The sequence below is a fragment of the Fusarium pseudograminearum genome, chromosome 2, assembly GCF_000303195.2.
Source record: "Fusarium pseudograminearum CS3096 chromosome 2, whole genome shotgun sequence".
NCBI classification, from domain to species: domain Eukaryota; kingdom Fungi; phylum Ascomycota; class Sordariomycetes; order Hypocreales; family Nectriaceae; genus Fusarium; species Fusarium pseudograminearum.
Window position 1 is genome coordinate 3,639,660 of NC_031952.1, and position 23,235 is coordinate 3,662,894.

Consider the following 23,235-nt stretch of genomic DNA (forward strand, 5'->3'; position numbering starts at 1 on the left):
CCCGTCCGCTCTCCCATAGTCAAGCCACTAACCGGCGGATTAGTAGTTGGGTCGGTGACGACCAGCGAATCCCCGCTGTTGTATGTTTTTTTGCCATTTTTTCTGTCACGACCTTGCTACACATTACGACATGGTTGAAGCCATATTAAATATTTTACTAGTTACTTTCAATTTATTACTTACACTCAATATTCCTCAGCATCACGGGGATCATGCTCCTTCCAATATTTCTCATACTCATCCCACGACTGGGCAGGGAAGCTCAATGGAACCGTCAATGGCGCGAACGGAACACCTCTCTTGTCCATCTCATCCATTCTCGCCTTGGTGTTCTCATGCTTCTTATTGACACTGAAGATGTTGATTCTGTGACAAGAACTAGTGACATGAAGACCCCAGTTCCACGCAGTTCGCACATCAGGGGGTTGCGTGTTGAGGGAGTTATCCCAGCAGCGAACGACGATCTCAACCCACCCCTCAACATCACACGGGAGATCGAACGTCCAAGTCCGCCACGACCAGCGGCGTTTCTTGGATAAGTTCTTTTCGGGTACAGTATACCAGTTGAATCCGCCGTCGGCAGACACTTCGACCCGTTCTGGCCAACGACCCCCGCCAGAATATGCCCAGCCTTTGCAGCGGATGATGCCGTTGTGGATGACGACTTGTTTTGTCCACGGAGACATGATGGCAGAACTAACAGGCATCTCTTGGATCTGAATGCCGTCGGTGAGTTTGAAGTTGTGCTTGGCTATCTGCTGCGGGAAGTACAGATACTCTTGGCTCTGAACGGGAGCGAGGCTGGGGTTTTCAATGGCTTTGATGCGGTACAGCCACTTGACGCCCTAGGAAATGACAGATCAGTGACTATATCAATGATGCAGGTAGGGGTAGCAGTGACTTACTCTTGCACCGATATAACCCAAGCACATTACACGAAGCGGATAACCATGAATCCGTGGTAGCGGCTCGCCATTCATGTCCCACGCTAACATGATCTCATTGGCTTTCACCTTGGACCATGGCACTGATACGACATAATTCATAGCCTTATCATCCTTGAAATAAGTATCTGCACCGTAAAATTCAAGATGCTTCGCGCCATCCTTCAGGCCGCCACAAGCCTTGATAACCTTCTTCAGTGAGACACCTTCGTACTCTGCGTTGCCAATAGCACCTTCTGCCCACGGAGCCTGAGGGACTTCGTCACCCTGGCCTGGGTAGCGCAGAATCTGCTCAATACGACGGGTACCGGAACACTGCATTGTGATATGCTTTTTCATGCGCGGGAAGCGCGACTCATCTTGAAGATCAGCTAGGGTAAAGGACTGGGGATTGTTGACAAGGCCGTCAAGAAGGAAGCTATAGTCCTCTTTGTCGATTATTGGGATTCCTCCGTGATTACTGCGATCCACTCAGTCAATGCAATTAAGAGGTGAATTGTGGCAGCTTACCGAACAAAATGCAGGGGGTTTGGTGTGACGGGCTTGTCAGTGACCAAGCGTTTGGGTGGCTCGCCATTGTAAGGAAATTGTAACAAGTGCAGCATATCAGGATGCTTCTCCTTGAGGACCAGATTCCACGAGTCCTCGGGAACATCGTCAAGCTCGCCTCCGAGGGCATGGTGCCACATCTTCCAATGGGTGCCAGGAAGGACAGGGTTGGTGGGCGGGATCTCGCCAAGCTGGAACTCGGGGTTCGGTGGAAAGGTCTGAGATGTCAAGATTTTGTGCGCGGCAGCCTTCTTCTCTGGGTAGTTTTCCCACTCAACGTAACTGCAAAGTAGATTTGTTAGTTCGATGTCTTGATCTATGTATCCTTCACTGGAAGATGCGTATCGTGAAACGGGAAGCTATACTGACCCTTTCCAGCCCTTTCGTTCGATCTTGAACAGCTCGTTGCGATCACCGACGGCATCAATGGCTTTCTGGTCTTTGGTCAGTGGCCCGAATGTCTGTATGTCGAGTGCTACGGTCTCAGGGCCCGTCATGTCCAACGCAGGAAGCGTGGCAGCGGACATGCCCTGTTCGATCTTCCACTCATCGGGGCGATTTGTTGTTTTCTCATGGAGTGGGAACGGTGGGTGTTGGACTTTGGGAGCCATTTTGAGGCGCCAATACGATTGTCGGCTATCTGGTATTTCTCTTTAGATTGTGGTCAATTATGATGGAATGTCAGCCCACAATGAGGGGGGGAGAGGAAGAGGAGGGCAAAGGAGCGAGGAACTGATCAGCTAAAGAAGGTTTAGGTACTCGTTGGTTCACCAGGAGGGGGGACCAGCTAAGCAAGCTTTTAACGCCTATCTAGGCTGGACAGACAGCCGGATACGAGGAGCTGCAGGATTACCCTACATTTCCACGAAATTGATCGAGGTTCGCGTCATGCCGTAGCGGGGTCTGGGTAAGGTAAGTTGCCTTTTTCCAGAGACTGAAGCAATCATTATCCTTGGTTCTGCCACCAGTCAGCCAGTCTGCTGCATATCAGTCAGCAAGTCTAGAGTAAAAAGAGAAGTGATCAATAAGTCGCCATCATCAGGTTTGCTCCACCCTACCCGTTCAATTTGATGGAAAGTTACGGTAGAAGACTTAGCGTGCTCTTTCCCAGACAAAGCTGCAGTAGCTTCATAGACACACGAGGATTAACTGATCGGCAAGCTCGGATATCGTAGTTATGCTACTATTTGCCCTTCACGTTACTCCTGTTGTCTTAGACTTGCAGCCGCTTGCGTATGAGCCAAAGTGAATCAAGGAGGAGTGTCGCACTGTACTGATGCAACGCCTCTCAGAAAATAGTAGAAGCTTAAGTTGCACACCAGCACTGAACTCGATAACATATCCACAAGGGGTCTAGTGCAAGAAAACATCTTTATAGGTGTACATCAATCGAATCTCTAAGCAGCTCTTGACTAGAGATGATAGATGCTGAGGAGGGAATAAATATCACTAAGCTCCTCTTGAAAGAAACATATCGGCCAATGTTCTCAAGATATCCATCGTATCTCTGTGAAACAACCTGCTATTGTTCTGACAAATGACTTCAGTGAGAACTCCATTACAACCATAGTAATGTGGTTTTGTCTGCTTTTAAACAATGCTCTCACGTTACCTGTAGCTGACTTTCATCCAGTCTGCCAAACGTGGGGAGAACCCGATAAGCACTCTTGCCAATGGTAAGATATGCCATTCATCATATATTATCGTTAAAGGTCTAACGTTGAAGATCCACAGGACAACCCACGGAGAATCCTGGCAGTACACAGCAGATTCGATATGGCCAAAGCAACGGTGGCCTAGTCGTTCTCAGTGACACCCAGACGATTGAGATCCTAGCTCATTTTGCACGCGAACGGATTCCGGAGAGGTATGTAATCGTAGTGTCACGCCGTTTTTCTTTTTCTTATTCCTTTTGATATTCTTAACACCGTTATCTTTGCTAACTATCCACTCATCTATAAGGAGCGTGCATGCCAAGGCCGCCGGTGCAACTGGTGAATTCGAGGTCCTTGAGGACCTTTCTGACATCACTGACGCCAGCTTCCTGTCAGAAAAGGGGAAGAAGACACCTATGCTTATGCGCATCTCAACTGTTGGTGGCGAAAAAGGCTCAGCAGACACAGTTCGCGACGTCAGGGGCTGGTCAACGAAGCTGTATACTGAAGAGGGCATCCAAGATTTCGTCTTCAACGACCTGCCAGTATTCTTCATCCGCGAGCCTATCAAGTTCCCATCAATGAACAGGAGTCACAAGCGCCATCCAAGAACTAATGTGCCTGATAATGCCATGTTCTGGGACTATCATGTTAATAACCCCGAAGGCATCCATGCCCTTATGCACTTGTTTGGGCAGCGAGGTATACCTGCTTCACTGCAGCACATCAATGGCTTTGGAGTGCATACATATACGCTGAATAAAGCGGTGAGTGGAGGCCACATCTTGTACTTATTCGTAAAGTATTACTAACACACTGATGGCAGGATGGGAGCTACGTCTACGTCAAGTGGCATTACAAGCCAGAAGGCGGCATCGAGACGATGGATTCAGAGACAGCCGCTCGACTTGCAGGCACCGACCCTGATTACCACGTAAAAGACCTCTTCAATGCTATTGAGAAAGGCGACTATCCATCATGGATTGTTTATATCCAAGTCATGCGTCCGGAGGAAGTTATGGCGGCACCCATCGATATATTCGACTGTACATACACCTGGCCGCACGAAAAGTACCCTCTCAGACGAGTGGGACGAATGACGTTGAAAAAGAATGTAAGCAAGTCGCATAACCCCGAAAAAGAAAAACATCGCATTACCTGCTGTTGTTTATGCTGACATACCATGTGCCCAACGCAGCCTGATAATTACTTTCAAGACATTGAACAAGCCTGCTTCTCTCCCTCCAACATGGTCCCTGGCATTGGCCCTTCAGCAGACCCTGTCCTCCAAGCACGCATGTTCAGTTACCCCGACGCCCACCGCTACCGGGTTGGGCCCAACTACTTTCAACTCCCCCCCAATCGACCCCGCAATCAAGTCTACGCACCCTACGTTCGTGATGGTCCTGGCACAATGAACGGAAACTACGGCGGTGATCCGGATTACGTCTTCTCGCAGCTGAGACCCGTGAGTGTAAGTAAGCGGGTGCAGGTCCCAACACATGAGCACTTTGGCGGAAAGGTCACGTCTGTGGCTACAGAGTTCACAGATAAGGATTACGTGCAGGCTAGGGAGCTGTGGAAAATCATTTGCGGGGAGGAAAAAGGGAAACAACAGTTTGTTGATAACATTGCGCCGACTATCAAGGATCTGCCGGTGGAGTTACAGGGTAAGGTGTTAGGTATGTTTATCCTAGTCGACATGGTTGTGACACGAGTAGTTGGATTAGTGCTGATAGGTGACAGATTACCTTGCTGGAGTGGATGCCGATATCAAGACAACGCTTACAGCCCAGATGAAATAGTTGAATTGGAAGTATATCAAGAAAGGTTTAATGGCCCTGTCCAGTAATCAATCAAGCACAGAGTGGGACACAAATGCAAAGTAATATATAAGTCATGCATATGCATTGCATAGAGCGCACTTTCCTCGTATTTCTGGCCTGCAGGGGACTTTTGACTGGTTTGCACGGCACGAAAGTCCGAGGGTGATATCTTTACAGTTGGCACTGGGTTGATGTAACTTAAGCCTCCTATCGGTAACCTTTACGTGTGTAAACTGCGTATATCTCGCATTTGATTCTTATCTAGTTGTGCATCGAGGTGACAACCTTTACAATATTTCCAGCCAACTGGAAGTGGATGCTTATCAGTTATAATAAGCAACGTATGAACTCAAACAGCTCTGAAGCGGGGTAAATATGATAATTGACTTTGAAAATCGAGGTGCCCCTCTCCTTGGATGAATTGGTTCTTTCTATTGGTGTTCATGAGAAGAGGGGAAAGGTTAAGGTGACGTCTGCGTAAACGACCTGTATAGCAGTCATTACCACATCACTAATAGCTAACAGTCAGACCAGGTGACTATCACCAGAACTACGAAGAAAGTTACAGGTTTTCTCTATTGCCTCAGTCTTCAATATCAGCAAGACTGTCAAGCATATCTGCTGACGGTGCAAAGAAAGTACACCCAGTCACAGGGGTAGAATAGTCCAAGATCCTATCATGCATGCCAGGCGGTGACCCAACAAACATGCGCTCCAGCATCTTCTCTATAACCCATAGCTTTGACGAATACCCAATGAAATACGTGCCAAACTCGTCCGAAGCAGGTGAGCCGAATGGCATGTTGTCCCTGACGATGTCCACCTCATTGCCGTTATCGTCTGTAATTGAAGCTAGTGTCTTATGCGCCGCCTGTTTCCCCTCAGCCGCATCATCGAGCTCCATATTCTCAACCTTGGTGCGTCCAATGATGGATTCTTGTTCTTCGACTTTGAGCTTCTTCCAACCTGCTAAATCGTGGAGGTATTTTTGCACCACAACGTAGCTACCTCCTGCTGCTGCTTCATCGATTTCGCTTGTGACAAATGCTGAGCGCATGGTTGCTTGTCCTACAGGGTTGGCGGTGCCGTCGACAAAGCCAAGGAGATCTCGCGCGTCAAAGTAGCGAAACCCAACTGTCGAGTCTGTGAGCTGGACAGAATTCCCAAATCTGTCCATGACCTGTCGCTCGAGCTCAAAGCACAAATCCCTCCTGTCGGAGCGAATGTGAAATAGTAAATCTGCTGGGGTCGAGACGGTGGCATGAACACGACCCTTTATGACGGGGAGGGGATGAAGCTCTTTGGGCCGTTGCGCGTGGGTTAGGCGATCCCAAAAGTCGCTACCAATACCAACTGTGCATGTCAGGTTGGAGCGGAGGTCTCGGATGGCGACATTCTTGGTGAGGTCGCTTATGCTACCTAAGGTTGCGCGAATGACAGCAAGATTGCTGGCGTCTGGTTTTGCCTTGAAAGTTAAGAATGTGGCGCATCTGGTAGGGACGGCGTCGACGGCCTGACACGAAGCAACATTGAGCATACTCATTGGGTCAAGGATATCAATGCAGATGCAGGTAATTCTTGGACTTGGTGGAATCGGGTAATTCGTGAGGGGAAGTTTGGTACTCAACTTATACTCTTCTTATCGTACTACATTCTTACTGTACTAACCTTATTTTCTTTCACGTTACGTTCTCTCTTTCTCTTTACTCTTACCATGCACTTGACCAATTACATCCTACTAATCGTAAGCTTTTATGAATTCTTCCCCTCCATGCAAGCTATCTTGAACCCCTCATCTATGAATGACCTGTCAATGACGCTTCAACTATGCACGTTTCCTATCTGTGGCACACCATATTCCTACCTCGCAAGGTTTTGTTTTTTGGCTAAACGAGGTGCTCTTTGTTGATACGTAAGGCCATCGGTATGATGGAACCTCTTCCGTGTTAACAACTGTTTCCAATCAGTACACAGAACAGGTGGAAACTAGCTGGACAACAAGAAAAGAAACGGGCTTTGATTGGTTGTAAGTAGGTACTGCCATCCTCTTACTTATCTCTGAACTGGCTAATAAGTGGCGTGCAGGATCCTACCCGTTGACGTTTGATGTGCAAGCGAGCGGCCGCTTGCAGAGCTTTGCTAAAAACAAGGTTCTGCAAGTTAACTCGGCACTATCCCTGCTCCTAAAGCTGGTCAATGCAATAACAGGTGAGACTAAGCATTCTCAGCCCTGGCCAATCCCGCTGTAAATATAATTTGGAGCACTGTAAGATTTGGGGATATGTATTAGTCAAGGGGAGTAAGCCAGCTACAGCGGGGCCTAGGTACGGCGACTTGGCTGACTGATAATTTACTAAATGATAAGCGAATCAATAATAGTCTCTCTCTCGTTTTTTATCTAGTCTAGATAGTACAGAAATAATCAATGGGTCCTGAAGGCGTCGCTGGTAAAGAGTTAGCAAAAGTATGAACATGTAGACATTGAAGAGACAGTTATTGCTCTTCTTAAATCGTGCCGCAGCAAGACCTCAACTGTCTTCCTTCTCTTCTTTCGTGAAATAGCCTCCAAGTATACTTGACTCATTCTAAAGTATCCTGATAATACCTATTCAAACCACAACCGCTTATTAAACATGCTTGTGTCTACCAAGAGCTTTCTGCTCACTGCAGCTCTTGGGCCTATTATTGTATTGGGTGAGACTGTCCTAGGGGTCACCGTCTTCTCTCGCCACGGTGATCGCACCTCGAAGCACTACAAGGGCTACACCTTGACCAACCTGGGTTTCCAGCAAAATTACCAGGTTGGCGCCTATTACAGGTCTACCTACCTCGAGGCAGGCGCCAGCAAACAGATTCTGGGTATCTCAGAGGACCAGTATGTCCCCAACCAGATCTGGGTCAGGCGCTCCTGATCAAATGGTCCTGCTCAATACGGCCACTGCTTTCCTCCAGGGCCTCTACCCTCCCATTGGTAACAATGACAACGTGGGTGTTCAGGAGCTTAATAATGGTACCGACTACACGGCCCCTCTCAACGGGTACCAGTATGTCGTGCTTCACAGCGAGGATGAGAACTCTCCCGATACCATCTGGATCAAGGGCGATGAAAGCTGTCCTGCTGCCACCAAGGACCAGAAATCGTACTCCCAAAGCGCTCAATTCAAGGATACCTTTGCTTCAACCAGACAGTTCTATGGCGACCTCTACCCTCTCATGAAGGACGTCTATGACTACAAGCCTGAGAACATGACTTATCAAAATGCCTATGATATCTTTGACCTCATCAATGTCGCCTCAATCCATAACAAGTCCTTCTCTGTTGAGTCTGAGAAGCTCGATCAGCTGCGTGTCCTCGCCGACCGCTCTGAATTTGGTCAGAATTTCAACGTCTCGGCCCCTGACAACAGGTCTATTGGTGGCAAGACCCTTGCCGGTGCCATCCTCAACCAGCTCAACCAGACTGTCGCTGGCAAAGGAAAGCTCAAGTTCTCTCTCCTTGCGGGCAGTTATGACACATTTCTCTCCTTCTTTGGTCTTTTTGGTCTCACCGAAGCCAACAGTGACTTCTACGGTCTTCCTATCTACGCCAGCACCATGGCCTTTGAGATTTTTACCAAGGACAATGTCACCACTTTCCCATCATCCACTGATGATCTCCAAGTCCGTTTCCTCTTCCGTAATGGCTCCGATGATGGTACCCCTCTTTCTCAGTTCCCCCTATTCGGCCAGGCTCGAGATGGCATGAGCTGGGCCACCTTCGTTAAGGAGATACAGAAGCGTTCCATAACCACTGTCTCGTCATGGTGCAAGATGTGCGGTAGCACAGAGGACTTCTGTGTTGCCGCTCTAAAGGGTGATTCTGCCTCCCCTGCCTCAGCTGGAAGCTCCAGTGGCTCTGGTATATCTAACGCCGTTGCTGGTGTTATTGGTGCTTCGGTGACTCTTGGTGTTGTTGTCATCTGTGGTCTAACTATCTTCCTTATCAGACGTAACAAGGCTCATAAGGCTACTGCTACTGAAGAGGCTGGTTATGCTAGTTCGATCAGTAACAAAGATAGCCTATAAAGTGAAGATATATAGGACTAACATAAATTAAATTACTCTCTTAAATATTCTCAATTTGAACCAGTCTATAATATTACCCACCTATTAATATCATAGGTCGATTGGGCATATGCTCTAGCTCACCAAGACCAGCATGCTTCTCCTTCTTGCGTTTTACAGCGAGGCCAATGGTCTCTAGAAGTTTCGACTCCGTTGATGCCATTGATTCAACCAACGCTCGGTTATCCCCTTCAAGAATACTTTCCTTTAGCGTTGCGAAGGCAGTTTCATCGATCGGTTGTCCAGCATTTGATTCCCTCAAGATGTCTCGCAAGGAAACCTCAGCATTTCCAAAAAGACATACCTTTAAGTTCCCGTCATTTGTTATTCTCAGCCTGTTGCAACTCCCACAGAGGTTATGCGTCATACTAGTAATAAATCCAATCTGTCCTAGGTATCCTGGTATCTTCCATGTCTTGCTTGTGTCGTTTTTGGTCTAGTACTTTATGTAGCATTGGATTCTTCTCACGAATAACACCAAGCATCTCGCCATAACTAAACATCTTGCCCTGGTTCCATTTGTTACCGTTGAAAGGCATACACTCGATAAACCTAACCTTGATATCGTGCTCTCGAGTCATCTCGACGAAATGCAAGATCTACCTATCATTAATGCTACGCATTACGACAAAGTTGATTTTGAAGCGAATACCAGCACCATGCTTGTTGAGCTCATAGACTCGGTTGATACTACGCATAACCGTATCGAATCCTTTCCGGCGTATTCCTACCCCCTGTTGGTACCTACCTTAGTTAACCCATACTTCCTAAGGTCATTTTACACAGTTAAAGAAGCAAGAGGCAGGTCATACTAGATGCCTTCATTTAGGTCCCAACTATTACACAACCTTACACTCTCGCCATTACCATCTGTACGTACTGTCATAGAGAGCCGGGATGAACATCAGCAACTCTCCAACACTGTTGAGCCAAGACGAACTTAACTGGGTAGATAAATTCCTCGCTCCCTCGCTATATCCCGCTGCATATCTGCACGGGAGACATGCGTCTATTGAGCGAGACAACCACCATTCACCCTTCCAGGCTGTTTGGCAGCCTCTTAGTCCTCTGTCGAAGATTTTGATGTCATAGTGTAGTTGTTAGTAGGTCAGTTTGTTAGTCTTTCATGTCACATTAGCAATGTTAGAGATAAATATAGAGAAAGAACATTTTATTCGGTATGGAATAACCTATCTAGATACTCCATGTAAATGCTCATTCTTCTGGCGGCCAGCGCCAGAATAGTCTGTCAGCACCCTGCTCAGACTCCTTTTCCCATTCCCCAACTCCAAAACTCCAAAACATAGGAAAATACAAAGAAAAAGTTGGTAGTGACTATCGTGTCACCCCACACCATCATAGGCTTAAGCCTTGATGATGTACTGGCGCATACCAGAATTCTCGGCCTTGCCAAGAGTCTTGATCGTGAGACCGACCCGGTTAGTCAACACATGAATCTCAGCTGGGTGGCGCTTCCAAGACTTGAACATCTGGTAGACGGTTCCAGCAGGAACCTCGATGTCGAAGGCCTCACAGAACATGTCCTGGTTGGCGGTGACATCGAAGTAGTGCATGGCCTGGGACATCTTGCTCTCAACAGTCCAAGCTCGTTTGGGGTCAGCTCCCATGATACCAGCATGGTCCTGGAGACCCTGCAGGTAGTTGGTGAAGAAAGCATCGTACTCCTCAGTCTGGTAAGCAGCGTGAGAGTTGCTGATATCAGCACTGGTGAGACTGTCCTGGCCAACAATCAGACGATCATTGGCAGTGAGGTGGTTCTTGAACTCGATGCAGCGGTCCTCTGCCATTCCATCGGGAGCATTGTAGAAAATACTACCGAGAGAGAGGAAAAGACGAGCAATGGGGCGAGTCTGCTTGAAGTAGACATCTCCCTGCTCGAAGCTACCCCAGAGCCCAACACACTTGACACTGGGAAAGGTAGCCTTGGCCTTGGCGATGTGCTCTACCAGAGAGTCACGAGAGAGGTCGAGAGCGACGTAGACGCATTCCTTACCTTGAGCGATGAACTCTCGGACATAGGGCTCGAACTTCTTGCTGTTGGCGGCACCAAGGTCAATGATGTGAGTTCCAGACTCAAGCTCATTGACGACCTTGGCGGCAGTGGCCTCGATAATGGACATCTCGTCGGTTGTCTGGTAAGACTTGTCAGCAATGGCGTTCCACTTGTCCATACCAGTGGTGTAGGCAACTTCCTTGGGGAAATCACCCTTACCAAGAAAGGCCTTGGGAAGCTGGTCGACAACGAAGGTCAGGTCGATGTGGCTGCCACCAATGTCGAGGACCTGGGAGTCCTCGTACTGAGTGGTGAAAGAAAGAGAAGACATTTTGTCTGATTTCTGGTGGATTAGGTTGGTGAAAAGTTGGTTTTCCAGGATTTCTGAGTTCTGAAAGCTGTGGTTGTCAAAATCGTTGTTGTTGTTGTTAGCTTGTGTGTTGTCAGAATGTTTGTGATGAGGAAAGAGAATTGGATTTTGAGGGGTGAGGTTGGGAGGTATTTATACTCTGGAAAATGCTGAACATGATGAATATCTCTTTGTAGATGATTTCTTGGACATTATCTATCTTTGTAGAGCACAAGAGTCTGTTCATTGTTCTCAATGCTGGGTTGAACATCAAAGCTGTGTGTGCGTTGGCACAAGCCACTGAAACAAAGGACACTGCTAGGGTTGATCCGAAACAACAATAGAGGGAATTTAAACACTCAGCGTCAATAGTAGAACACTTCGGGGTCTTTATGCCAGGTTAGGCGATCAGCGGAACATATAGGCTGATCATGCAGGGTAGGTTGTAGTGTCTGGTTGCATCGGATTGACAATACTTCACAATTTCACTCATAGGCTACTGGTAAGGTTCAATTGATACACGAGACTCGCACATAAAATGTATCAGGTCATTTAGAATTGGGAACCAACTACTACCGGCTATGATATGGAGTCACTAAGTTGCGTTGACGATGTCAACTAGCCATTTCTTTTAGTCAACTCGTAAACTTCTGACAGGAGCAACTATGTCTTGATGCAATTTATTGGAAGCACTCATAGCACTCAATCGGTGCATCCTATTTTTTTGGATAGAAAGGCGATGAGAACATAATGCACAATGCATGTTGGACAGGTTGTTCACGGGCACCATCAAAGAGGATATGCCAAAGACAACTCGAACAACCACCCAAGATGCCCAGTATCTTGTTCATAGCTTGAAAGAATCCTCAGATAACGAAACATGTAGTAATTGAGTTCAGTTCAGCCAAGCTCCATCGCTAGTTATCTTTGGGTAAATTAGTGAGAGTCAATGGGCTAACACCGACTTATACCCGGCCTTTCTCTTTCGCTTTTTTATTCTTCAAAGGATGGAAGATTTCTAATACATGTCCACTTGTTGGTCCATCTATGGTAGTCTTGAGGATGAATCAGCGGCTACATCTTATGTCCTATATCCGACAATCTGACATCCTTCGGAGGATTCGATCCTTCTTGGGCCAAATATGGAGATGAGATGTAGAGTGACGCATGGATAGTTCGGCTTTTTAACACCACGACATTCGAATAAGCCGAGACTATCAACACTAGGTCTTACAACAAGTCAAGTATATAAAGCAGTTCTACGAGTTAAAAAAAAAATTTTATTTATGAAATAGCCTAACAAGACTTTTTTCACAACTTATCTTCCTAAAAGAAGCAATTTCACCAGTGACAAAAAATGTCCCGATACTCAAAGGACCAGCCTGAAGGCTTCAAGAATGCCATTGAGAGAGTCGCCATCGTTGGAGTAAGACCAATAACTAGACTTGGAACTGTATTTGTATTAATTCATAAACTAACCCATAAACCAGGCTGCCGGTACCGTTGGGGCATACATCACCGCTGCTCTCCTCCAGACAGGAAAACATACTGTCACAGCACTCACCCGCGAGGATAGCACCAACAAACTTCCTGACGGCGTTATTGCCGCACTTATCGACTATAATAATGAATCCAGCATTGTGGCTGCCCTCAAGAATCAGCAGTTCTTCATCATTACTATAGCTCCCACGGCACCTCGAGACACCCACAGGAAGCTGGTTCAAGCAGCCGCCAAGGCCGGTGTACCTTACATAATGCCCAATGGCTTCACGGGAGATATTGAACAGGTAAAGCTTGGTGAGGATACCCTCCTCGGGCTCGTTGGAAAAGCCAACAGGGACGAGATCGAAAGGTTAGGCATGCACTGGGTCAATATTTGTTGTGGCTTCTGGTACGATTACAGTCTTGCTGGTGGGGAGCAACGCTTTGGCTTCAATTTGGATGACCGTTCTGTCACGTTCTATGACGATGGTAATACCAAAAACTCTACTTCAACTCTGTCACAGGTTGGAAGAGCCGTTGCAAAGGTTCTGAGCCTCAAGGAACTTCCCGTCAACGAAGACGATGGCAGTCTCACCCTTTCAAAGTTTCTCAACAAACCCGTCAACATCAAGAGTTTCGTTGTTAGTCAGAAGGATATGTTTGAAAGCGTCAAGCGTGTCACCGGAACTTCTGACGCTGACTGGACGATTACTTATGAATCTACTAAGAAGCGATATGAAGAGGGCATGGGCATGGTAAAGAGCGGGAATATGGCTGGGTTTAGCAAGCTGCTATATGCGAGGGCCTTCTTCCCCGATGATCCCAGTAATCTCTCGGCAAAAGCACAGAATGACCTACTTGACTTACCCGAGGAGAGTTTGGATGATGCTACAAAGGCTGGGGTTGATTTGGTTAAAATTTTACAAGGCCGTGCCGAGAGAATGGCATCTTGAAGAAGATATCATAATGTTGAACTACAGGTGTAGTAGAGATAAAGAGCTATTCAATATAAGATCGCTTGTTAAATAAGCCTGATGCTGTTGACTCTACGCGAACAGTTGGCGACTGAGAGCGACCGTTGATGCCTAACAAAAGGTTTGGTGATACTCAGCTAACGATGGTAAAATCCCACTGTAATTTCAAGTACAGCCTTTCCATGTAACCAATAACAACACCTGATAGGTAGCTTCGTTGTTATGCCACATGACTGCAGGTCGTGTCAGACCATATACGGCATAGAAAAAAATATAAATAATACCCAAGCTAGCCCTCTATTCAAGTACAAATCCTTCGCCATTAAATTTCCAAACACGCTATTTGTTTGCTCATTCAAGATGAGTCTACCAACCACAGAAGTAGCCTGTATGCGTCCCAAGAAGCAACTGTCACCGGATGACAGAGCGCCAATCCAAAATGGTCATTATATACCACAACTAGACCCGATCAATATGCAACTCAAGCATTTTGTCTACGACTACATCTTCAAACATACGGGACCTTGCATCGCTACAGATTGGCAGTGTACTGTGAGCATCACTGGCCGCATGCCCGAGATTCTAAATCCGTAAGTTGGCACATGGAACCACACACTCTTATAACCAAGAGCTTTAACTGACTACCTTAAGAATTGAAAGTATCATGCGGAAAACCCGTGAGACTGATTATATCAAATTCGCTGAACCAATTTGTATCTTCGAATGCGAAGTATATCACAACTCACCCACCAAGGTAAACTTCTTAAACTATTTCTCTTATACTAGGAGCCTTTATTAACTATCACTATAGCAAGCTTATGATAGAGAAATTGGCATGAAGATGACGGAGTTCGTTAAGCGACATGAAGATATTAATGTAGCTAGCGAAGTAGTTCCTAGTTAATGCTGAAAAACGCAAGCAGTTTCCACTTGATAACAGCATTTAACTCATTTGTCGCTCTGTACATGATGTCCTTATAATACAGTTGTATTACACATAAATATCTGATCTTATCTCATATTAAACTTACTTGAACGAGCCACCATTCTGCAACCAGTTCGCGCACTCTTCCCCAAGCTCCTCTCTCGCCTTGTCCAAGTACCTCTTGCTATCTTCCTCAGACAACACATCCCTCCATCTTCCATTCGAACCTTTGTTCACAAAGTCTTTGGCACCATTCTCCCATGCCACTGCAGCCTGAGGCGGCGCAGCTAGCTCTGCATGTTCCTTCATCCAGTCAAAGGTACAGTGCTCAACGACATCTTTGAACTTGTCCTCAGGCATGTCTGGAGTTTCAAGAAACTTGGCAATCTTGCGAATCTCTCCCTCAAGATCCTTCTTAAGGTCGTTGAAGTGAACCAGCATGAGGTTGGGCTGGTCACGACGTTCCCACCATCCTCGAATGTGGCTCCAAAAAGGCCAACAAATTGTAGGACGGCTATCGTCTTCGATGAGATCTATCAGCATATCTCTAGGGTTCTCACTGGGTCGTTGAAAGGGAGTGATGCCAGTGTTTTCGAAAAAGCTGTAAAAGGTGGGTGTTGCAGTATAGAAGTGGTGGTGAAGACTCCAAATCATGTCTCGACCGTCGCGGGCAATGAAGATGTACTTGACTTTAGGATCCCACACGAGACTGTCGACGGGCAAGTGTGTCTTCATAAATCGCCTGTGTGTCTGAGCCTCAACCATTTCAAGCATGACCTCTCTGGGAACAATGCGAATGTCAACCCATGGAGATAAAGCGCCTGCTGCAACGGTTGGGTCACCTTCATGAATGAGCTGAGATACGATTTGTTGCACCCACTGGATTTAATTGTTAGTACCTACACCGACGCCTTGAATGATTTTGAATAACATACTGTTGTTCCTGATTTGGAGTAGGTCGAGATGATGATATCATCTGATCTGAGCTTAACATCATTCCAGACTGTAGAGTCCATGTGATGGTTGCTGACCTCACGGGTCTTTTGGGGTATTTTCTTCTCGTCGCCGTTCATGTTAGCCATGTTGATGTTTATTATAGAGTATAATTTGATAGAGATGATGTCTTTATTGAACAGCTATATAGTGGCTTTTATAACTTCACACTGAACCCAACTTGACATCAGTGCATAATGGTAGGTATTTGTATCGGGGCTGAGCGGGATCGAGTGGGATCCATGCGTGTCAGACAAAAGGATTCAGCACCCTGTTACTGTAGGCCGTTAGTGTCGGAAGTCGGAGGTAAGATTCTTGCAACTTGACTTCAATTTCGGAACTCGCTGACACGAATCCGGAATTGTAGGTCGATGACACGAGTAAATGGCCAATAGCGGCATGGATCAACATAGTCTGACCAACGAGAAACCGCGCGACAAGTGATCTCTACAGGGCCCTCAGCCCTACCAGTGGCTGAGTTGACGATCTAGGGCGAACTAGAAAGAGGCCCAGTGTTGAAGCTAGCAGTTAGCGGAGGATGGAACCCAGTTGAGCCTGATAACCAGCGGTGAACCACTCATGTTGAGAGTGGCACGGTCATAGAGTGTGTCCTTCTTCCAAGTTATGTTCGTCCTGAGAATGTAGGTGTGCTTGAAATCCTTGAATGCTACGTCCAACCACCCTCCAATTAACAGTCTTGCTAGTCTCTGACGTTGAGAGAAATGACATGTGATAAATCAGGCCGGAACAACGAGGCCCCCAAGACAACATACAGTTGTGTGTAACTATGACCTTTTGATTTGTAATCCAAATAACTAAAATCTACCATTACAGTCCTTTGTACAAAAATCATGATCGACAGAGAGCCAGGAGAACGGGTCAGCGGTTAAAACGGCTTAGAGAAGGGCACTGCTAACTAGTGCTCTTTAAGAGGATACCATTATCAGCGCTAGCAATCGAGTAAGCCGCTCACCTGAGGAACCTTTTTCTACCACTAGTTGCTCATAGACCTAATTAATAGCCCAACGTTTTGGTACCCCGGCAATTTGGAAGATATTGCGGAGTTACTAAACAGCGACTGCGGCTAGTGCTGATGCAAGGCATTTTTACAAGGTCGAAAATTGGTGTAAGCTTTTAGTGGAAGCAAGTCGGGATGAAATTGGTATCAACTGTAAAGTGGAACAAAAAGGCCAGAATTATCCTTCACAAGTTCCCTCTTTTGTGCCGCCCACTAAGAATAGCCAAGTATGGCGGAAATAGCCGGGCTAGAGCATGACAAGCTATATTTTAATCGATTCATTGACTAATAATGGAAATACGACTATTGTCTATGAACTAAATTGCCAGCATTCAATGAATAGATCTTCATCATGGTAGAGAGATGTAGTGGGACGATAACAAGTATTAGATTTATTATTTAATATATATAGTGAATCTTGATGTTATAGTCCTTTGAGTCTTTGACAGAGAGTTCTGTCTATATCCCGCTAAGCACAGTTGGGACACTGGAAACAAGAGATGTCATCCCAATCTCCATCTCGTGAGTGATCGGGCCAATCTCTAAATCTCTGAGGCTCCAGACGGATTGGCGAAAACATGCATATACCATCCTTGTATCCAGACCCAAAGCAATCATCTCGCGTACGGCAGATAGCAGCACACTTGGCAGGCGAGCTCTGGTCAGGGTATTTCTCCAGAGATTCTCTCCACTCTAGTTCCCAAAAACCTTGGTAGTTGCATAGAGCACTATCAATGTTCGATGTCACACGCTGGCAAACGTCGCCTTGTTCATAAGAACAGGATACTGCGCGAGTGATGGGCGCGGGAGTTGCTTGGCAGGATGGGCATGTCCAGCAGGACTTGTGTGTCCAGGTTGCGTGCTCAAAGTCACGATCAGGGGTGATGGTGAAATCAGACTCAACTATCTTCTTCGCAGTGAAAAGACAGCGGTTCTCCGTCTGCCAGTATGCCGCGGACTCGCAATGGTCCATGGTTTGGCAGATAGCGGCGCATTGTTCCAAGGTGTCTTGGTACGGGTAGTCTTGGCGGCTTTCCTTCCACTGATTGCCATTGAACTTGGCAGCATAAGCGCAAAAGGTGCCAGACTCCAACTTGCTTGGGGTCATTTCGCACGATTGACCACGGTTAAAGAGACAGACACCGGCAGGTGTCGTCGTGGTCTCAGGCTGCTGAGAGGTCCGTGTAGTCAGTGTGGTAGGTTGAGAGTCAACGGGAGCCATAGTTGTCGTAGGGAAAGACAGCTCAGGAACCGAGATGAGATCAAAGTCACATTCAAGATCGGCCCAGACAGCCTTGTAAACAGCTTGATCATCAGACACCAGAGTATCCCATGTGATGCGGTTATCTGCAAAGAGACAGTAACCTGGGTTTTGGTACTTGTTCCAAGTGACAAACGCAACAGCCTTGCAGTCTCGAATACCATTGCAAGCCTGTCTGCACGCCTTCAGACTGCTTTGGTCGGGGAAGGCTGTGTGGTCAGCCTCATAAGGACCGCCACCACCAGTGTATTGACCGACGTAACCACAGACAATGTTTCTCGTCTCCGTAGGCGTGGCCTCTGCACTGCGGGTCCTGGTTTCCTCAGGTGCACTGGTGGAAGAGACTTCTTCTGGGGCATGGGTCATTTCCGGCGGATTGAACAATGGCGGCAAAGAGCAGTCGTTGCACTGGAAACACCTTTGTTCGTTCCAGAAACCCTGGTTGGGTTCTGAACGGTTCAAGGTCGTGATATCAGACTTGCGGATCAATACGTCGGTGAAATTGCATTGTCCATCAACTAAGGCGGATGACTTGCAGTCTGGCAGGTACTGGCAGATCTCAGCACAATTCTCACTGTTGATCATCTCTGGGTGGAGATTCTCAGGAACCGTGTAGGTGAGGCCGCTGTAGATACCGCGAACATTGCAAGTCCAGAGCTAGCTCGCTAAGCTTAGTCGCCGATAGTGTTGACCGATACAGTGATAGTGGCTTGATATGAAACCCACTCTGCGCTGGAAAGTCCCTTAACCTCAACTAGGTCAGGGGAAATGAGAAGCAGACAGTCAGTATTGAGAATGAAGCTATTCTAGATTCTTCAAGTTATTGCTCCTTTAAGCTTGTTGTTAAGCTAACTTGTGTTGTTCGTGTACCGATGCTAGTTGTGTACAATAGCCATATGGTGAAATGAGCATCGCAATTTAGCTTTTACCATCACGGTTAGTTTTATCCGAGAACGTTGGATTTACGACAAGAAAAAAGGTTGATACTGGTTTTGCCTTTATCCAAAAGATGTTGGCTTACTATAGAAGCAATACATATCTTTCGATCATGGCTCTTGATTCCACTCTTTCCCGTAGCTTTGCTTTCCATTTTCCAGTTTCTAACCTGTAGTACATGAGACGATGTTATTTTATGTCAAATACGATTCCCTTCAACACAACTAGACATTTCTGATAAGCTCAATTATACTGTACTATCCCGGCAGAACCATTAATCTCAATCACGTGTATCTAGTCGTGATCGTCCGTTCCATCGAAATGGTTGACGAGTTCGATGCGACTAACTGAGACAGGAAGGAGGGTGGAAGCTACCCCAGGTTTGACAAGGGCTGTCACGCCTCCATTCTCAAACCTCGGCACATCAGGTTATAGTGCCTCAATACAACATTACCGTATCGGAGAGTTTTTGCTGCGCGATATGGGATAGACATAGACAGTTTTACCAGACAGGAGGGTTTCGAGGTTGGGAAAGATAGACCATGACAACACAGCTCAGAGAACCCCAGACAAGGCTCGAGAGCTGGACTTACTCGTTGGCCTGTGACCAACGGCTCTGCCAAGCGGATTCAAGAGATTCTCAGATTTATAAAACTTCTAAGTCAAATGGCTGGTAACTTCCAAGAGCATCAGTTCAACTCGGATCTCAGCCACTCTTCACTGACAAAGCTCTGAACAGACGCCTGACTACATGGGTGAGACAGATCCTGCCACTAGATATTTAACCCACGAATAGCCAATCTGTTGAGTTTGGGAATGCTTGCGAAACTACATTGCAAATTCAAATTGGCCAACCTTGGCTAAATTGATGACTTCCATGATATTGAGTGACTGAACTCAGAACTCCCATGCGTGCCAACCCGAATTCGGTACACACGCCTCGAGGTTGTCTTCGACATTATTTCCGATTGGTTTAAAAGCTCAGTTCCGACTCCGCAAGCCATATTGTACGGGTGATTGATTTTGGTTGGTCCCTGTTTCGTGACTCGCTGATCGCAAGTTTGCGGGACGCAGTGTGATGAATTTCGATATACTCATCGTTCTAGGTAGTATGAACAAGATACCGAGGCTTCTTCGTCGTCTTAGCTTCCATGACATTCGCAAGATGCGCTGAGATTGGGTTAGTGTCTCTCCAAAGCTTCAAGCTTACGGCTCCAACATCACTAGCGCAACGTGGAAATCGACGGGAGCTTACCAAGTGAGACATCTACACCACCTTTACAACTTCTCTGCCCATTGACATGAAAGTAGAGAAATATTAGTTCAGTTCAATTTTCGGATATCTTCCGGCATATAACTTAAATTCAAAGGGTAGGGTAACAGACAATAGTAGCCTTATCCCAAAACGATATACAATAACGAGCTCCGGTAGACTAAGTCTCTCACACAATAGTTCCAGAGACAATTTATTAGATATGATTTGCTAAAAGGCGAAGTGATGGTGTTCTGGAAGTGCGGGGTCTTGGTCTTATGATGCATTGTTATAAGTCGAGCTTGTTTTTTTGTGTGTGTTGTTCCCCCTCTTCTTAGAAGACTGCCGAGGTTTGGAGAGATTCCCAGGGTTGAGGTCGATGAAGATGAACAAGAAGAAAGTGAAGATGATCAAGTAATCTCTGGGAGACGACTGAAGGCAGTCAGGGAAGCCAAGAGGAAGTAGTGTAAAATATTATGATAAATAGTAGAGCCCGCTGCTCCCAAAACGAATTGTTCTTCATCCCTAAAGCAATCCAATCATTCAGGAAACAGCAGCAACTGAACTCTTCAGTACCAAATCAACAAACTAAGAACAATCATGAAGCTCTCCGCCATTATCTCATTCCTTGCTGCTTCATCGGCTGCCCTACCCACTTCCAACTCTTTCGTTGCCCTTGAAGGCCGTCAAGCTGGAAGCATCACTCGCAATGATCTTTCCAGCGGAGCTTCTTCCGCCTGTCCTCCTGTAATCTTTATCTATGCTCGCGGTTCAACTGAGCTTGGAAACCTGGTATATCATATCCTTGTCGGTGCAAGAACGATGCTGACTATCTGCTAGGGCACACTTGGTCCTAGAGTTACCTCTGCTCTTGAGAGCTACTATGGTAGAGACAAGGTTTGGATCCAAGGTGTAAGTATTACCTTTTCAAAGACCCAAGTGTTGTACTTACTTCTTTGCTATAGGTCGGCGGTGCTTACGATGCCACCATTGGAGACAACCTTCTCCCTCGAGGAACATCCGCAGCTGCCATCAGGGAAATGATTGCTCTTTTCAACCTGGCCAACAGCAAGTGTCCTTCCGCAAAGGTTGTCGCTGGAGGGTACAGTCAAGGCGCTGCTCTTGCCGCAGCTAGTATCGAGGATCTCTCCACGAGTGTCCGTAACAAGGTCGTTGGTACTGTCCTCTTTGGTTACACCAAGAACTTGCAGAATCTTGGCCGCATCCCCAACTACCCACGTGAGCGAACCAAGGTTTTCTGCAACGTTGGCGATTTGGTCTGCACTGGTTCGTTGATTGTTGCCGCTCCCCATCTTGCTTATCAGTCTGATGCTTCTGGACCTGCTCCTGAGTTCCTCATCCAACGCGTCGCTGCCTCTACCTAAGCTGGATTGCTACAGTTAGTCCGAGCTTCTGTAAAAGACATTGTCAAGGCTGGTGGAAGTGTGAGGGAACCCGGGTTTCGCTGTTTTCGGTTGTGCTGCTTGCTGCTTTTCCTGTCACTCGTTTTTTGTCCGTCTATTATTCCAGTACATATCAATCTTGTCATTTTATCAGCTTCCTAGTATGATGTATCTTCCTAGTGACACTTTAACTCTTTCACAATATGATCTCCCTTATCCACGTGATTATCGAACAAGTTCCTATGTAGTCTTGTCCTGAGCTTGAATCTTATCCACCCGATTCAAGATTTCTTCACAGTCCTTCCAGATTCTGCGCCTATTCCGTAGTCCAAGTAGCTTACTCCAATTTCGAGATATCTCTACTTGCAGTTTGAGCCAGTTCGTTTCTGTCCGACTGAGCTGATCAACAGGTATGCTGGGGTTGGCACTTCTTAGGACATCGTATGTACTCTCCCACTTCTCTTCTAACTCCTTTTGTGTTGTGGTTGCCCAGAAGGACAGAGGCATTGAAGTCCATGCCTCGTATAGCCATGGGGTATTTCGAATTGTGAGCTCATACATGACTGGGTTCGGCAGCTGCAGAAAGATACGAGAGGTGAGTCTCAGGTTGGCTATGTCCTTGAAATCGAGGTGGACTAGTATGGAGTGTCGAATCTCCGGGGGTAGTTTCGCGAACGGGTCGTTGGTCGATGCTTGTGTTGGAATTGCTGTCCCGGCTGGCTCAAAGTCCTTGGTATCCGAATCTTGGCATGACTGGAGCAGCGATTGGAACCCAGGAATAAAACATGGGTTGGCAGCAAGGTATTCATTTCCTAGGTCATGGCTCCACCACTGCTCCTGGGCGTCAATAACAGCCTGGTCTCGAGGGAACTGATGAAAGTCCTCATAAGTACCTTCACGCCTCCACCACAGTGTCAGACCTTCTATGTCCACGACACCATTCCGCTGCAGAGAAACACGCTTGTAGATCTCGAGGCAGGTTGGATGAAAAGGCATGGCACATTCATCCGCCTCATCTTCATTCCATATACATTCATCGGCTCGTGGTGCATCCACATCATGTCGGTGAGGAAAGACAGATGGCCAGTCGATGTCCCTGCTTGGCATATCGTCGCCAAGGCCACTGAGGAAATATTTGCCCTTGGATTCAAAATCCTCGTCGTTTGTTTGTGATGTCCAATCCTCTGGTTTGTAGACCAGGCACTGGAAGGTATTGCAACCCCTCATAGCCTCAAGCGAGATGCGGTGTCCGTTGTACGCCCCGTTGTTTCCGCAATCTGGGCCTGCGACATGTGTCCAACCATCTTCATCCAAATCTGTTTCTTGAATGTCGGAAGGATTGTGTTTGATTTGTTCATCAGGAGGCAGGCTGCTATTGATAAAGTAACATCCACCCTTGTCGGGACATCGATCAGGATCAAGGGAAAGGGACTCGCCCAAGGCAGCGCTTGGGGGCTCTTGGTCAGTTCGGTACCGATTGATGTTGAAGCTGACACCGCATATGCGGCAAAGTATTTCGGAATAGCCCATGTTGATGTTTCGTCGTTAAC

General features: G+C 46.8%; 11 protein-coding genes across 11 annotated transcripts, besides 3 other annotated features; 5 read left to right on the forward strand and 6 right to left on the reverse strand.

Moving 5' to 3' along the window:
• Window positions 1-91: a repeat region.
• Window positions 92-185: 94 nt separating this feature from the next.
• On the reverse strand, window positions 186-2,104 carry FPSE_06666 (uncharacterized protein; the record flags this gene model as incomplete). The annotated part of the gene is made up of 4 exons (XM_009259784.1): window positions 186-845; window positions 906-1,404; window positions 1,455-1,775; window positions 1,863-2,104. 4 exons carry the CDS (start codon window positions 2,102-2,104, stop codon window positions 186-188), a joined length of 1,722 nt encoding a protein of 573 aa, XP_009258059.1.
• A 926-nt stretch (window positions 2,105-3,030) lies between these two features.
• Window positions 3,031-4,953, forward strand: FPSE_06667 (uncharacterized protein; the record flags this gene model as incomplete). Its single annotated transcript, XM_009259785.1, has 7 exons — window positions 3,031-3,039; window positions 3,127-3,169; window positions 3,228-3,360; window positions 3,456-3,915; window positions 3,975-4,262; window positions 4,347-4,830; window positions 4,895-4,953. 7 exons carry the CDS (start codon window positions 3,031-3,033, stop codon window positions 4,951-4,953), a joined length of 1,476 nt encoding a protein of 491 aa, XP_009258060.1.
• A 604-nt stretch (window positions 4,954-5,557) lies between these two features.
• Window positions 5,558-6,517, reverse strand: FPSE_06668 (uncharacterized protein; the record flags this gene model as incomplete). The annotated part of the gene is made up of 1 exon (XM_009259786.1): window positions 5,558-6,517. One exon carries the CDS (start codon window positions 6,515-6,517, stop codon window positions 5,558-5,560), a length of 960 nt encoding a protein of 319 aa, XP_009258061.1.
• A 1,090-nt stretch (window positions 6,518-7,607) lies between these two features.
• FPSE_06669 (uncharacterized protein) lies at window positions 7,608-9,039 on the forward strand (the record flags this gene model as incomplete). Its single annotated transcript, XM_009259787.1, has 2 exons — window positions 7,608-7,871; window positions 7,927-9,039. 2 exons carry the CDS (start codon window positions 7,608-7,610, stop codon window positions 9,037-9,039), a joined length of 1,377 nt encoding a protein of 458 aa, XP_009258062.1.
• Window positions 9,040-10,442: 1,403 nt separating this feature from the next.
• On the reverse strand, window positions 10,443-11,423 carry FPSE_06670 (uncharacterized protein; the record flags this gene model as incomplete). The annotated part of the gene is made up of 1 exon (XM_009259788.1): window positions 10,443-11,423. One exon carries the CDS (start codon window positions 11,421-11,423, stop codon window positions 10,443-10,445), a length of 981 nt encoding a protein of 326 aa, XP_009258063.1.
• Window positions 11,424-12,707: 1,284 nt separating this feature from the next.
• Window positions 12,708-12,735: a repeat region.
• Window positions 12,736-12,798: 63 nt separating this feature from the next.
• On the forward strand, window positions 12,799-13,876 carry FPSE_06671 (uncharacterized protein; the record flags this gene model as incomplete). Its single annotated transcript, XM_009259789.1, has 2 exons — window positions 12,799-12,867; window positions 12,932-13,876. The coding sequence occupies 2 exons, from the start codon at window positions 12,799-12,801 to the stop codon at window positions 13,874-13,876; spliced, it is 1,014 nt and encodes a 337-aa protein (XP_009258064.1).
• Window positions 13,877-14,257: 381 nt separating this feature from the next.
• On the forward strand, window positions 14,258-14,801 carry FPSE_06672 (uncharacterized protein; the record flags this gene model as incomplete). The annotated part of the gene is made up of 3 exons (XM_009259790.1): window positions 14,258-14,487; window positions 14,549-14,651; window positions 14,709-14,801. 3 exons carry the CDS (start codon window positions 14,258-14,260, stop codon window positions 14,799-14,801), a joined length of 426 nt encoding a protein of 141 aa, XP_009258065.1.
• Window positions 14,802-14,924: 123 nt separating this feature from the next.
• On the reverse strand, window positions 14,925-15,904 carry FPSE_06673 (uncharacterized protein; the record flags this gene model as incomplete). The annotated part of the gene is made up of 2 exons (XM_009259791.1): window positions 14,925-15,701; window positions 15,758-15,904. 2 exons carry the CDS (start codon window positions 15,902-15,904, stop codon window positions 14,925-14,927), a joined length of 924 nt encoding a protein of 307 aa, XP_009258066.1.
• Window positions 15,905-17,223: 1,319 nt separating this feature from the next.
• Window positions 17,224-17,244: a repeat region.
• Window positions 17,245-17,302: 58 nt separating this feature from the next.
• FPSE_06674 (uncharacterized protein) lies at window positions 17,303-19,574 on the reverse strand (the record flags this gene model as incomplete). The annotated part of the gene is made up of 4 exons (XM_009259792.1): window positions 17,303-18,751; window positions 19,116-19,199; window positions 19,379-19,445; window positions 19,537-19,574. The coding sequence occupies 4 exons, from the start codon at window positions 19,572-19,574 to the stop codon at window positions 17,303-17,305; spliced, it is 1,638 nt and encodes a 545-aa protein (XP_009258067.1).
• Window positions 19,575-20,882: 1,308 nt separating this feature from the next.
• Window positions 20,883-21,667, forward strand: FPSE_06675 (uncharacterized protein; the record flags this gene model as incomplete). Its single annotated transcript, XM_009259793.1, has 3 exons — window positions 20,883-21,074; window positions 21,123-21,194; window positions 21,248-21,667. The coding sequence occupies 3 exons, from the start codon at window positions 20,883-20,885 to the stop codon at window positions 21,665-21,667; spliced, it is 684 nt and encodes a 227-aa protein (XP_009258068.1).
• A 258-nt stretch (window positions 21,668-21,925) lies between these two features.
• On the reverse strand, window positions 21,926-23,215 carry FPSE_06676 (uncharacterized protein; the record flags this gene model as incomplete). Its single annotated transcript, XM_009259794.1, has 1 exon — window positions 21,926-23,215. The coding sequence occupies one exon, from the start codon at window positions 23,213-23,215 to the stop codon at window positions 21,926-21,928; it is 1,290 nt and encodes a 429-aa protein (XP_009258069.1).
• Window positions 23,216-23,235: the final 20 nt, after the last annotated feature.